The 15090-nt window shown below is 51.0% G+C and overlaps 5 protein-coding genes across 5 annotated transcripts; 3 read left to right on the top strand and 2 right to left on the bottom strand.

The window, feature by feature from the left end:
* Positions 1–69: 69 nt before the first annotated feature.
* BU24DRAFT_386548 (cytochrome c oxidase assembly protein COX16, mitochondrial) lies at positions 70–941 on the top strand. Its single transcript, XM_033524932.1, has 2 exons — positions 70–356; positions 423–941. Exons 1-2 carry the CDS (start codon positions 90–92, stop codon positions 504–506), a joined length of 351 nt encoding a protein of 116 aa, XP_033387916.1. The 5' UTR covers positions 70–89; the 3' UTR covers positions 507–941.
* A 131-nt stretch (positions 942–1072) lies between these two features.
* Positions 1073–3289, bottom strand: BU24DRAFT_122397 (hydroxymethylglutaryl-CoA synthase). The gene is made up of 4 exons (XM_033520911.1): positions 2778–3289; positions 2542–2644; positions 1380–2455; positions 1073–1306 (listed from the first exon to the last, which is right to left on the bottom strand). The coding sequence occupies exons 1-4, from the start codon at positions 2835–2837 to the stop codon at positions 1169–1171; spliced, it is 1377 nt and encodes a 458-aa protein (XP_033387915.1). The 5' UTR covers positions 2838–3289; the 3' UTR covers positions 1073–1168.
* Positions 3290–10175: 6886 nt separating this feature from the next.
* Positions 10176–12403, top strand: BU24DRAFT_340634 (uncharacterized protein; the record flags this gene model as incomplete). Its single annotated transcript, XM_033523235.1, has 2 exons — positions 10176–11305; positions 11356–12403. The coding sequence occupies 2 exons, from the start codon at positions 10176–10178 to the stop codon at positions 12401–12403; spliced, it is 2178 nt and encodes a 725-aa protein (XP_033387914.1).
* Positions 12404–12534: 131 nt separating this feature from the next.
* BU24DRAFT_122378 (uncharacterized protein) lies at positions 12535–13081 on the top strand. The gene has a single exon (XM_033520910.1). It carries the CDS (start codon positions 12666–12668, stop codon positions 13023–13025), a length of 360 nt encoding a protein of 119 aa, XP_033387913.1. The 5' UTR covers positions 12535–12665; the 3' UTR covers positions 13026–13081.
* A 128-nt stretch (positions 13082–13209) lies between these two features.
* On the bottom strand, positions 13210–14993 carry BU24DRAFT_476650 (FAD/NAD(P)-binding domain-containing protein; the record flags this gene model as incomplete). Its single annotated transcript, XM_033532940.1, has 3 exons — positions 13210–14217; positions 14288–14688; positions 14741–14993. The coding sequence occupies 3 exons, from the start codon at positions 14991–14993 to the stop codon at positions 13210–13212; spliced, it is 1662 nt and encodes a 553-aa protein (XP_033387912.1).
* Between the last annotated feature and the right edge of the window lie 97 nt (positions 14994–15090).

Raw genomic sequence — 15090 nt, 5'->3', positions numbered from 1 at the left:
ACACCACCGCCGCAAACCACCACTTCCTCCAACTACACATTCACCAATTCGTCCCCTTCCGGGACACCCACCACACAACCACCACAACAATGGGCGGCCCCTTCACATCCAAGTCCTTCGCCTCGACGCTCCCCAACTCCATCGCCTCTCGGTACCGACGCTCGCTGCAAAAACACCCCTTCCTCCTCTTCGGCCTCCCCTTCCTCGCCACCATCGTCGCGGGCTCCTTCATGCTGACGCCCGCGACGGCCCTCCGCTACGAGCGCCACGACAACAAGATTAAGCAGATCAGCCAGGAGGAGAAGATGGGGCTGACGCAGAATCGGAGGAAGGTTAATATGAAGGATGAGTTTTATGTAAGTTTGCTGCTACCTGAGTTGGGTTATACGGGGGGAAGGAAATTGGGCTAATGTGGAGAATAGAGACTTCAGGCGAAGGATTTGGAGGACTGGGAGCAGAGGAGGGTTAAGAGGTTGCCCGGGGAGATTGATGGCATTTTGGAGTGATCAGGATAAGCTAGCGAGGTTGTAAGGAAAGAGGATGGGACGGATGATATCATTGCATTGGGTTTCGGCGTTCTTGTCAGGTGTTTTGTTTAAAAGATTGGGATTGTTGCATTGGGATGGACAAAAAGCAATTCGATTTGGGGAGATCTCAGCTCAATTGTGGAGAGATTGTGTGGTCGGTGCTGTCTGTTCGAGGAAAAGCGAAGAGATGTATAAAGTGTATGTCAGAACGAAACATATTCAAAGCCATTGACTTAAAGCGAGGGTTGTTTGGAGGTTCCAGCTACGCGGAGCCAGACAATTGAGTTGATTGCGTTGCACAAACAGTATTAAATTATTTAATCGTGTTAATTCTTTCTCTCGAGCGGGCGTCCAGACACCTTGGTCTCCGATCCGCCGCCGCTCCATATGTCCCATCGTAATATATTGTTGGTTCCTGGCGCTCATCAAATCATCGCACACTGGTATCATGCGTGCTGCCCTTTAGTCTATGCCAATAATTACCGAGACACGGTTTGGAAAATTTAGGTCAAAGAAGGAAAATAATTGCAGCTCGCGAGGACGGTCGTTGGATCATCAAATGACTCCTGCAAATGCCCAAAATGCAGCAAAGTATAGAAGAAGAATCGAATGTGAGTCTTTGGAGAAAGGAAAAAGACCGTTTACTCCTTGATGGCATATGTTCGTCGGAACATGCCGTCAATGCCGGTGAGGTAGTAGGTACCAGGGAGAATGCCGTCAATGCTGCCCTGGGGAGTGTAGTCCTTCTTCAAGTGGGCGCGCTCGCGGAGGTTGCACATCTGAAAGGGGAAATTAGTCACGTGGTTCTAAGAACAATGCTAAGAAAATGAAGGGGGGTAAGAAGCATCTTACATCATCATAAACCTGGGGCTCGACGACGCGGCGGGCGTCCAAACGGGCGTGGATGTCAGACTTCTTCTGGATCTCGGCGAGGCTACCGCGGATCTTCAAAGAGAAGAGGGAGGAGGCGAGACCGCTGCCGTAGCTGAACAAGCCAATGCGCTTGCCATTGGAAGCCTCGCTGTCGATGTTGGCGATCAAGGAGACGAGAGATCCGTAGACACTGCCGCAGTACATGTTACCGCACTGGGTGGGGACCTGGATACTGGGCTGGACGCGGGCGGCGAAGCGCTTCTTGGAGAGACCCATGAAGGTCTTCTCGACAGCCTTGTCGGTGACAGAGGTCTTGTAATCGAGATCGCGAAGCTCGGGCGCAACCTCAGCAAAGATGGGGTTGGCGGGGTTTGTCAGGAAATCATTGTACAACATGCGAGCATAAGACTTGGCGACGAGTTTGCAGGTAGGGGCGTGGAAGCACATGTAGTCGAATCGGTCCAATGGAGTCTCCTGCTCCTGTGCATGTCCATTGGTTCCATTGGACTGGGACTTCAGGGTCGTCTCGCGAGCGTTGTAAGCCTTGTAGCAGGCATCAACGGCCTCGGTGTAGCATTGGATGGAGAAATGGCCATCGACGATTGGGTACTCGCTGGTCAAGTCTGGCTTGTAGAAATCGTAGGCGTGCCTAACGTAAGAGCCGCGTAGGCCTGGCTCGAAGGCGATAGGGGCGTCAGGGCCGATGAGCATAGCCACGCAGCCGGCTCCACCAGTTGGGCGGGCGTTACCCTTCTTGTAGAGAGCGATATCTCCAGCAACGACGACAGCGTCGCGTCCGTCCCATGCGGAGGATTCCATCCAGTTGACCGAGTTGAAAAGAGCGTTGGTGCCTCCGTAGCAGGCGTTCACGGTATCCACACCCTCGACATTGTAGTTGCCTGATTCCTCGAAAAGCTGCATGAGCACAGACTTGACGGATTTGGACTTGTCGAGCAGGGTCTCGGTGCCCACTTCCAGACGGCCGATGGAGTTGGGATCCACATTGTATTTCTTGAATAGGGAGGTGACGGTGGTGAGAGCGAGGGAGTAGATATCTGCAGGCAGCAACAAATCAGTTTCTGGTCCTTTGGACAGGGGGTTTTCCCGCAAAGATTGCGGGACGTTTTGCTGGGAAACTCACCCTCACGGTCGTCACAGAAGGACATCTTGGTCTGGCCGAGACCAATGGTGTATTTGCCGGTGGAAACGCCATCGAACTTCTCGAGTTCGGCCTGGTCGACGCACTGTGGAAATTTGCGTTAGAAATGGTGGGATGTGGGGTCTTTCTCAGAATTTTGGGGTGTTGATGTGCTCGAAATCGTCCATAAACTGTTTAGACAGCCCTGGGGAGCAGAATTCAAGGGTCCAGAAACTTACCTGGCTGGGGAAGTAAAGCTCAATGGCCTTGATACCGATGTTGGAGGGACGGGCGGCCATGGCTGCGGTGTTCCAATGTTTTGTAGGAGGGGAAAGTTGCGAGGGGGATTGTTGTAAGGGGTGATACAAAGGTGGGGTGGATTCCAGGGAAGTGGAAGTGGAAGTGGAAGAGGGAGAGAAAGGGGGGAGAGAGTATGAAAGAGAAAGTAGTTATATGTGTGATAACGAAGTGTTGGCGGGGGGAGGCGTCTTCACCGCTGATTAAGTAGTGGGAGGTGAACTGGTGGTGACAAAGGCAAATTGCGGTCTGGGTAGCGGGCGATCTGGAAGTGGCAATTGGGTGATTGAGAAGGAGTTTTGGAGGATGAAGGGTTTTGGTGGTTGAGAAAGTACAGGACTAGTCTGGCCTGGGTAGGGGACCGTAGGGGCTTGTGTGATTGAGAGAGTCCCTGGGTTCGAGGAAGAAAAAGGAGTTTAGTTGGGAATTCTTTTTGAGGGTAAATTAGTTAAGAGGTTAGGTTAATGGAGACTTAAGAGGAAGAAGAAAAAACGGGAGTATGGTTTTGTTGCGTATTGTACTAGTAGGGGGGTAAACTACTAGGTAGTAGGTGGTAGGGTACTTGTAGTGCTGTGTGTAGTGCACCCGGACTCAATGGAGGAAAGTGACCAAGGGACTAGAGGGAGGAGGGTATAGTACACGAATAAAATGGTACCAGAATTCCCAGTAGAGGAAAAGCAGAAGAGATGGTGGAGGATGATAGCACCTCGTAAGGGTAGGGTAGTGTAGAGAGGTTTGTACTGTGTAGAGGGGACGAGGGCGGGTGGTAGCTCAACAACAACGTACCAGAGTATCCCCAGTAGTAGCAACAGTAGCAACAGTAGACAGTAGTACTGTACAAGTAGTGGACTGCAGTGGTGATAGTAGTCCAACAATGAATACACAATAGGTATATAGGTATGTGTGTATGTATGTATGGTACAAGCCAGGTCAACAGGTCGACATGTCAAGACAAAAATATTCTACTTTGACCAAAATCTCGAGCACGAAGCCTTTTTATGTCTACCTCTCTTCTCTTACTACTCGTCCCATTGTCCAGCTGTCCCTCCCTCCTTCTTCCGCCCCCTCCATCCTCCATCCCCCCACCGGTTGGTCGATACGCGACGCTAACGATCATCGACTGCTTCATCCCATTTCGACGCACTCACATGAAGAGCTAAAATCTTCACCTCCGAGAGACAGGGTCGCGATAATAATGCAGAACCCCGAGTCGCTGACGTTGTGCGACCGTGTAGCCGAATACCTAGCCTCACCACCCCCGCCCTCGCGCATCGATTGACTCCAACAGCATCTCTCATAGGATGGAACAGCAGCAATATCAGAGTCTAGTGCTCACAACGCCGGTGGCCGGGCGGAGGGGAGGGATACGGGATTGGGATGGATAATGGATAGTGGATAGTGGATAATGGAAGGAAGGAATGGGAAGGAATGGGGGTCACCACGGCCTCCTCATGGGTCGAGATGAAGAAGAACCTTGGTGCGGCTACTTTTTTTTTTTGAGGTGATGCGCTGTGCCGCGGTGGACCAACATGATGATGATTCTCAGCCTCTGGTAACACAACACCACCAAGCCTGCAGTCTTCGCTGTAACACATACTGTACAAGGCAACCAGGTAGTCATGCAGGGCAGGGGGAGATTTCAGCCAACTATGAGCACCGCCAAACCGCCAACATGTCCACCAAACCCAAGAGCTCAAGCATCCAAGACCTCCACTTTTTGATCAGAATCCTCTTCGATTCCTTTCTGACCACGCCCAGCTTTCTTATCAGATCGAAGCCATTCCCTCTTCCGTTAGCCAGGAACGTCGCATTAACCCTGCGATGCGTTTCTTTTACCAAACCGTCCCATCCAGGGCCAGCACTACCACCACGACTACCACTAACTTGCATACCCAGAAGAGACGAGGCGCAGTGACTTGCCGCGTATGCCCGCTGTCGTCATGTTGAAACTCATGTCCCCTCATGTTCACTGCCGTTCAATCAAATCCAGACAGTACAGAGGACTCCGTACCAGAGTCCAAGTCAGAGTCAGGCCACACCGTCCTGCGTCGCGTTACGGTGAGAGCACGGCGTATACGCAGGGCAGCAACAACTGCATCATCAACGTGTACATGTACATGTACATGTACATATGACAGGCAACGAGTAACACTTCTAGAATGGAACTAATCCTTGCATCAAACCTCCGAGCAACAATGGTACGATTAGATAGAATCCAGAGTACCCTAGATTTCACCTCCTAGTAAACTATACCCAGATACCTAGCAACTACTCTTTCCAAACCATCAATAAACTCCCCTGCCCTCAAGCCGCTGACGGCAACGCCCAACCCTCTAGTCCAAACGACATCGGGAAGCCAGGCCCGTACCGTCGAAACCCCTCCGTTCCTCTGCAACGTGAATCCCCATCCCAATCCCCCAGCCCTGTCAGCGCTACAGCTACCCTTCTTTCGAGCATCCGACATCGCCCATGATAATAACGCCTCGCCTTCTCTACCCACCTTTTCCTGCCATCGCGGCCGGCAGTTCGCTAGGCATGCAAACCTGCAAACCTGCATGTAAACCAGTAGACCAGTAACCCTTCACCCCACTAGTCCTGCCCGCGCCGCCGTACGTTCCACGCATGCGGAGAACAATTGCGTTGCGCCTGGAGCGGGAAGGCAAGCAAAATACCTGCCTGTGCAAGGGCAGCCGAGCATTTTTGATAGGTCCGATTCGTTACAAAACGGCATGGCCCGGCCATGCAGCTGACCTTAGGGAGAAAAAACCTAAACAAGCCACGATGGAGCGGGAGAGACGCACGCGATCGACGTCACCGAGAGCAGGCAGGGAAAAAAAAGCAAAAGTTTGATCTGATAAAGTTTTTCACGTCACGGCGGTCGCTAGCTAGCGGTGGTAGGGCGTGGTAGACGAGACGAGGGTATGGTGGGACGGTATGGTAGGCATGGTATGGAGGAAGTGAATTGGTTGGTTCGTCGATGGATTTCCCATCTTGGGCTTTGCTTTGCCTTCTTGCTTTCTACGTTTACGTGTGAGTAGTTACTCGCAACTCGACGTCCAGAGAAGGGAAATTCCCTCAGCTCGCTCACTCACATACATACATTATTACCTCATACCTCAAACCCTCGCTCGTAACACCTACATACCTACCTACATACATCCACACATTTCAGCTAGGCCCCCATCCCCATACCGCACATCATCATCCTCCCAATCCTCTTTAGGATAAAACAAAAGCATAAACGAAGGTGGAAAATAAAAAGAATCCTGGTGGTATAGAATCGAGCTAGGCTAGCTGGGAAGGAAAGGACAGGCTCGTATTTTCTTATTCCTTCCGGGTGCCGAAAGGGTGTCGGAGGTCGGGGAGTTGATGTTTGGCTGGGTCGGAGTTTGAGGCTTACGCCTGCGCGTAGATACTTGCCATTTGAGAGGTATACTACGTTGCAATATGGTCGGTGGTCGGGGATCGGAGACTTAATTGATCGATCTGGTTTTCCTTTTTTTGGTGTTTGATGGGCGGGCTTTAGAGGGATTGTTACGCCTTTCTTTTTCTTTTCTGGACTGTTGATTGACTATTTGGGTAGGTGCTTCGCGAGTTTATGACTGCGATGAGACATAAACATGTTCCATGATCCATTTCCATGCATACCTAAAGACACGAGCCTTAGAACCAGATCTCACCATACTCACAACTCCCCACCGCTCAAGAAGCGCGCTCATATCTTATCCCACGGGGCGAGTGAGCCTTATGTGATCGGAATCGTCGTATTCGGAAGTGATCTGCCTACAATCATCTCAATATCAATCAACCACTCCACTCGATAAACCTTCGATCTCCCAAACAACCAGCACAGTACTGTATCATAAAAAAGCAAACCTCCATCTGAAAAATCGAATTCACAGCATACAGTCCCGTCTACACACCAATCAGCGACGAGGAGGGAATCAGATGCATTCCGCTTTCGCGACTACAAAATATACGAACGAAGTCATTATAATGTATGGAAAGGGTGCTAACAAAAGGTTTTGTTTTCGATCCGTTTCTCGTGATGGAGCAGCGATGTAATGTCCTTACTTGAGACGTGGGGAGGATACGTACCTACGTAGATTCGATGTCATGTTCTGTACATACATAGTTATGTACCTACGCACTTCCTCGCTGCCATCGTCAAGCAAACTAAATCAGCGTCTCGATCATTTAGTGGTGAGAAAGGTGACATGCCAGAGGCATGAACTACCACTCTCCTCCAACCCATAAACCACATCGAAGCACGTCTTCCTTCCAATCAACACCCTCTCCCCTCGAAAGGTCAGGGTAAGCAGGTATGTAAGACGTCTATGTGCACACGTGAGCGAGAGAAAAACTCATGGTTGGCACTTCACTTCACTTCACTTCACTTCACTTCTATATCGCCTCGTGTCGTAAATGAGCTGTATGTACTGTACGAACATGTACATAGAACGTATATATACGATCGTTCTAGACCAATTACTATACTGATCGTACGAGATCACTTCAAACCACGTTTTGCCTACGATTTATATTGGAAAAGCCACAACATACCCGTATAGGTATCACATCCCCTCTTCCCCCATCAAAGACCAACGAAGTCATACATCCGCACGTGAAAGGAAAAGATAACGTGGCTTGTGAGTTCCGTATCAAGTCGTGCTGTACATGCACCTTATGAACTGCAGTGTGTGTACGTAGAACGTATATAGATACGATCGATCTAGACCACTTGCTACAGTGATATACGAGATCATATCCAAGCACATTTTCCTAAGGGGTGGATGCAGATAAAAGCGAGGAGCTTCTGCTCTCCTAAAGCGCTGGCGAAGTGAAAAGGCAATGTCCATATCCACGTGGAAGGGAGAGGAAAGAGCGTGTTTTGCGGGTTTGATATCAAGTCGTAAATGCACGTTATGCATTGCAGTGTACATGGAACGTATATAGGTACGATCGTTCTAGACCGACGGTGATATATCTGTAGATCGTATCGAGTGTTCGCTTCTTGCTCGCCGGGATGTGTGAGGGGTGTATGGAGATGCTTGTAGACTCGTGCGTGATGAGCGATGTGTGGTGTGGTTGGTCTAGATTCTTGCTCTATGTTTTTTTGAAGATGTGTTTTCTGAAGACGGTTTTATTCGAAGACTATTATCTTTTTTTGAAGACTTTCCCTTTTTGGGAGACTGTTCTTTCTTTTCAAAACATTCTTTTTCTGAAGAGTGGAAGGTCACTGTTTCTTTCGAAGAGCATCTTTCACTTCGAGTCTTGCTCTTCTCTCTTCCTGATCGGTACAACCCTGGGTACCTACCAAATAACAACGGTATCTATACACATGATGTGTCTTAATCGCTAGCGAGGAGTGGAGTTCGGACAATTGCTCTCTCCGATGTACATGTATCTATATACATAAATAGATAGATAGACAGAATGAAGAGGTTGGAGTATGAGAGCCGGAAGCACGATCTCCGGCATTCGAATGTAGGGTACATCTCCGATTAGAGACATATACGACGAGGTATGTACTGTACCTACATATGTACATGCAGACGATAGCAGGCAGGTGAGGAGAAAGTGTGACGGTGCGGAACATTCCGCACACGTGTACCTAGGGGACAGTGTGAACGAGTATGGCTGCAGATGTTCTTTTCACTGTTCATTACCGGGCAAGCGAGCCGGCGATGAAATGGACAACTGATTGACGGACTGATTGATTGATAATTGATTGGACCGAGGCAGAGGGAGAGTAAAGGCGAAAGGTTATGGATATTAATGGGAGGGGGCAGGCATATCGCATCATTCGGGTTGATGGCTAAATGGACACATGGATGGATGGGTGGAGGGATATTTGATGGATATTTTCCGATTCATATTGCTGTTAGCGATGGCATCATCGTTGGTATTGTTGTTGAAGAGACTTCTTGTCCGAACGCCGTTTCTGGGCAGTGAAGAATGCTGCGTCGTAGTCGTCGTTACGAAAGTTGTTATCGCTGTTGTTGGGTTCATTCTTCCGACTATGAATAGTCCGTATCTTGGCTTGGTCGAAAGAGTTCGGGCTTAGCATGTGCACAGCAACCGGTGGTGAAATACTGGATAGATGTACCACTATAACTCCGATACCATCGAGTAAATAGCTAAAAGAAAGGAAAAAGATGAAAGACCCGTACGGAGTAATATTATCGTAATACTGTGATACAATGATACTATGTAACTAGATGGATGCAAAGGTAAGGGCAAGGGCAAGGCAAAAGTTGGGTGGAAGCGACCGAACTCGAACCGGACCTTTGCCCGCTTGGTGGATTTAGGGTTTAGTGTGTCGGTGGTTGGGCGAAATGGAAGGACATCATTGGTTGCATCGGACAAGGATCAGGACAGGGATTTGAATTCTCAAACGTTGACTTTGCCTGTTGCCGGTTTAGCGCCTGCATCGTCTTCGAAACGGCTCTTGATTCCGTTGTTGTCTCTCTGGCTTCTCAATCCTGTCTTTGCTCGAAACTCGAGTCTTGACTTGAGGGTTCTCTTCAATGCCAGTATTAGGAATCACAATTAATAGGTTGAGTCACTTGGAGTAGATACAGCACATTTTCATTTGCCTTTCCATCTGCAGTTACCCTGTGTTGTGCTCTGTGTATGTCCTTGCTCTGCTCTGCTCTGCCCTGCACCTGCCCTGTCCTGGGTCTTGTCTTGTCCCCGGCCTGCACTTGCCCGTTACTGGGGTGGGAAGGGAAGGGAAGGAAGGAACGCCTGCCAACTTTGCCTTTGTCTCGCACCTGCCCTCCTGCTCCCTCCTGCTCCTGCCTTCCTTTCCGCTCTCACGCTCCCACACTCACACACCCCAACAACCACACGGATCGTTTCATACCGCCCTCGCCTCACCTCGCTAGCCCTACCCTTCCCAACTCTCTTCCTTCCTAACCTCCAACGCCGCACATCCCCATCCACACCACTTACTCCCACGCCCACATTCGCTCACTACACACTCCATCGCTCGCATTCCTTTCGATCTATCGCCATCAGAACCCAATTCCTCCATCCGCCGTTTACTATCGCTCTCGCAATCACGCCGTCGCGACGCTGCTGGGTGGCTTGTAAAGGGGTGACCAAGCCCAGTCGGGCTGCTCTCAGGGACAGCCACGACACACGCGATGGACCAACGCAACAACGACCGCGATGACCGCGGCGACAGGAGGGACCCGTCGCCTCCTCGCAATCCCAATGTATTCGACGACGAATATGCGCTCGACCCGGATGAAGATGATTTTATGCCCTCTGTGTCGGACGGCTTTCGCCCAGCCGGCATGGGGATGGGTACGGGACTAGGAATGGGAATGGGAATGGGCAACGAAAACCACGACGCGGCCAACCACAACACGACCGACAGGCAGGACCACGATCGAAATGGCTCGCCGCGCCCCAATCTCGCCGGTTTCTCGACTCAAAAGGCACAGGACGGCGATCTGCGGAGGATAGCATCGCGAAATAGCACCATGAAGCCAACGGGGGATTCAAACGCCCACGACCACCAACAATACCCTTCCCACACTCGGGGTTCTAGCTCCCAGGCCACCGCACATTTGCAACATCGCACATCCATAAGTTCAACAGGCTCTTTCGCGACAATGGCACGATCCGAAAGCCCCTTCACCACCGGACCTAGCCATCCATATGGCATGTACACTCAAAATACAATGGCACGTTCGCCTAGCATAGCAACTGCATCGACATCACAACCAACCCGGGGCTCAATGTCACTATCGCGCCCAACCCATCCTTATGGCATGTATACGCAGAACGTTGTGGAGGATAGCGAACCGCCGCCCCTCCCTGCTGGTGCTGTTGCAACAGCCATTCCCGTCGGATTTCCCGGATTGAACCCTGGCTATCATCGGCGACTCGGACCAGATGGTGAAGAGCAGGACATTGTTGGACCGGACGGCCACGCCGAGCAGCTGCCTCCTTACTCCCGGTATCCTACCGAAGGTCCCACAAAGGCTGCTATGGTGGCCGAAGCAAATGCAACGCCGGTGGAGCCTTCATCGCCAGTTAATGCTTTCGACGACTCACGCGCAATCCAAACGCCAGTATCTCCCATTGCACCCCTACCAAGTGCATTGACTCCATTGGATGAACGTCGCCAGTCCCTCCAGAGGAGAGGCGGTCCTACCGCTTCCGCCGCTGCCGCCACCACTACTTCTCTCGCAGTATCAACATCTGTATCAACAACATCACTATCCAACGAACAGCCAATCTCGGAAAAGCAAGAGACGGAGAAGAAAGCCGAAAGCTGGCGTAGAAAGAAATTGTGGGGGAGGTTCCCACTGGGCATTGCCGTGCTTTTGCTCATCCTGGTGTTGATCTTCGCCATCATCCTCGGTGCGGCAATTGGCACATATGTTGCGAAAAACAAGAGCAAGGACGACAGTGGAAACCGCCCACCGAAGCACGACAAAGATCATGAGGAACCGTAAGTTGATGTTCGCTGTGAGACTGCATTATAACGCTAACCATTCATAGGTCACCCCAAGTGACTCCCACCTCTCGTTCTCTCTTCGATGCCACACCTATCCCGACCCCCTCTTCTCTAACTCCCTTGCCTGAGGGTGCTTATGCCCTACCACTTGGTATCGCTCAGGAGAGCAGCCCCAGCTGTCTCACTCTAGCGAACCAATTATCTGCATGGTCATGCAAGTCGTCTTTTGCGCCGCTTATTATCACTGTCAACAACACCGCAGGTCAATCAGCCCCCTTGGTCTCGGTTGAAGCCTTCAGCAAACCCGATGGTGGTACCCAGTTTGGAGTACAGCCGCCTGCGATTCCTTTCCAGCCGATTTCGATGCAGCTCGTTCAGGATCTAGACTACAAGGCATTCGGACCAGCCTTCCATTTTCATGCCAGATATGACAAAGTGGTTGTGCTCGCCGAGGACGAATTCCTAGCCGGTGTTTCCCTAGGCCAGTCGCAAGACAAGCCTCCGGACAAGCCTCCGTTCCGACACCGTTTCCAGGTGTTACCCGGTGATGCGCCCTGGTTCTGCTACTGGAACCAGACGTACATTGAGGGATACATCTATGTCGAAGACAATTCCACTGCCGCCACTTTCTCCGCTTTCCCAACGGCTTGGCCCACCCAGGCAACTGTTCCATTCGACAGTACCATATTGCCCTTGGTAGCACAGACTGCTTCACCCACTACTGGCACGCAAGGAAGTGTCTCGGTGACGCCAACGCCAACGCCAGCTGCCAAGCGACGAAGCAAACGAGGCGATGGAGACTATCCCCGATTTCCACCCTATCCCCGCATCGTCAAGATTGAAGAACGACGCCTCCCCGACTCCCCACAGCCTTACTGCCAGAAAATGCGCTTGATGGACAACGGCATCTACCTACCGGTGGTCGTCGGATCGCAGCCTATCATCGTTAACCTCCAAGAAGAAGATCCTACCTTCGACGAGTTCTTCAGTGCCTCGTCAAGCGACTCAGCGATCGGCCAATCGGAGCGGCGCTCGCTGACGAAGCGTAGAGATCCGGCAGGGGCCTGCCATTGCCAATGGATGTTCCAGTAGGAGGGAATAGTCATTGTCGTTCTTCATTGCATCGTCAGCATCGCATAAGCATATCGCATTTTCCAGGATTATGGCGCGCGGGAGCAGTCTTCACCTATTAGGAGCTTTTCTTACGGCCGCGGGGTATAGATATTGGGATTGGAATTGGTGGGTTACGTATTATTTTACATATCATTCGACACAGGTCTGTACATTTGATTGCATCAGCAGCTGGGCATGGCGTTTTTTCTTTGTTCTTTGACTTTTTCTTTCATATGACGACATGGGAGGACACACCTTTTATTGTTCTCTTGATCTCCGGCATATTCTGCCATGTTTTTTCTTCTTGTTTATTGTTTACTACCACCACACCCCTAACAAATGGGTTGTCGCATCATCTCCTGAGCGAAGTAGAGTTGTCTCATTACTTGTCATCTTTCCTTTTCATACAAAGCACAGAGCGAATTACGATTCGCGGCGGCACGTTGTCTCCTATTTAGTTTTCAATCTGTTGCAGGAACCGAGGGCTTCTATGCAAGGTGGACAGGGACAGATATACGCTTTTGCATACCTTGATCAAATTCAGGAGGAAGGGGAAAAAGACCCCCAGCAGGATAATAGTCATCCACATACAGAGTCTTGACATTGATATGATTAGATAGATAGTAGGGGTAGTTCCCGAGAAAAAAATATGAAGAAAATAAATCATAAAAGTCCATTGGATGAGTGATTAACAGATGTGTTTCTTTACCCTTCCTTCTGGTATGCAATAAGTTCCTTTTTCTAATGGCAATCTCTATGACAACCGCATGACATTGATCTTGTTTCTATACCAAAGACATGCTTCTTTTAATAAAATGGTCCAAGTAACTCTTCAAGACAGACTGATCTATATAATTCGCCGATGATGTCCACGTCACTGTTCCAAGCCCTAGTAAGACCAGAATCCACAGTCCACCAGACGTTTTCTTCTGCACTCTTCTGTCCTTCCTTATTTCAAAATCAGACCAGGTTGGGAAGATCGTACGTAGCCAATACTTGAACATCGGATCCGGATAAATGAACGTATTCTTCTTCGTCTTCGGGTCCATCCACCAGCTCCGACAACCGCTATTGAACACTAGATGTTTCAGTTTCCCATGCACCCACTTCAAGTCACGAGCCTGTGCATCCGGCTTGACCATAATCGAGTCCGCATGGTTGCGTCCGCAGAGAACGGGCTTCAGCAAGCGGCAGCTGTAGTTGATCTGGCATTCTGAGTGGAAGATGACGGAGTGCTGTCCCGTCGCAGCATTTGGACCGTACAAGATGAAGAGGTTGGGGAAGCCAGAGACAACAGTGCCCTTGTACGCCTCCGCGCCGCCGGCAGCATCCCACAGCTGGTGGATATCACGGCCACCAACCCCTTTGATGTCCATTGGGAAAAGCCATTTCTGGGTTGCGAACCCCGTGGCGTAGATGATAACGTCGGCAGGATACGTCGCCCCGGTCTCCGTCTGGACGTGCTTCTCACCTATCTTGACGACTCGGTCTTTGGCGAGGTGCATGTTCGGGGAGTGCAGCGAGGCAAGGTAGGTAGCGGTGTTGACGCGGCGCTTGCAGCCCGGCTCGTAGTCTGGCATCAGGATCTCGTGGTACTGTCTCGGCGCGTCGTTCTCGATGTATTCTCGAGTCGCGTTGCGGATCTTGTTCCGCATCCGCAGCCCGCTGTCGTTCATGAGGAAGGAGTAGAAAACGCTTTCGAGTTGCCATGCGAGATAGATGCGGTAGATTCTGGTCGCGAGGGGGACGTATCTCATGAGTGCTTTCCAGGTGCTGGAGTAGACTGGGTTGCCCTGATACACTTATGTTAGAATTCTCATGAAAAGCAGAGCAGTTTGACGGATTGTCATCGTTCGGACTCACCCTCTTCGTCCACCAATGCGCACTCTTAACCAACTGCACGACCTTCCCCCTCGGAGCCACCTCCTTCACGATCTCGGGCACAAACTGCGTCGCCGACGCCCCGTTCCCCAACACCACCACATTCTTCCCCCTCAGCGCCACCGAGTCGTCCCACCGCGCACTGTGGAAGATCTTGCCCTGGAACTTCCCCGCGCCCTCGATCTCGGGGACATTGGGCCGGTCGAGCGTTCCGATCGCGCTGACGACGACGGGGGCTTCGTGGACGAAGGTTTTCCCCGTCACGCCGTCTTCGAAGGTGCAGATCCAGAGTTGGCGGGCGTCGTCCCAGAGCATGTTTTTGCATGTCGTGTTGAAGCGGCAGTGGGGGAGGATGTTGAATTTCTCGGCGACGGAGAAGAAGTCTAACAATTGCTTTAGTGTCTTTCCGTATAGCACACTGACGCGGGATCATACATGAATGCAACTCATCACGTCCGGGATACATGCTCGACCAGTCCGGGTTCGGCGCGAAGCTGTACGAGTAGAAATGGCTCGGGATGTCGCATGCGCAGGCTGGGTAGTGGTTGTGCCACCAGGTGCCGCCGATGTTGTCGGACTTCTCGTACAGTGTGAAGTTGTCGTGGCCGAGGAGGCGCTTGAGCTGGATGGCCATGCCGAGGCCGGATATCCCGCCTCCGATTATGAGGACTTCTTTTTTGGAGCTCATGGCGGTGGACTTTGGGGATGTGGAGATGGGGGATTTGGGGTAAGGGGTTGAGGATGGCTTCTGAATGTATGTGTATTCATGACTGCAGTGTTGAGGA

The sequence above is a fragment of the Aaosphaeria arxii genome (assembly GCF_010015735.1).
Source record: "Aaosphaeria arxii CBS 175.79 unplaced genomic scaffold BU24scaffold_2, whole genome shotgun sequence".
Lineage (NCBI taxonomy): Eukaryota > Fungi > Ascomycota > Dothideomycetes > Pleosporales > Aaosphaeria > Aaosphaeria arxii.
The sequence above is the reverse complement of the archived record's forward strand: the minus strand, read 5'-3'. Positions and strand labels throughout refer to the sequence as shown.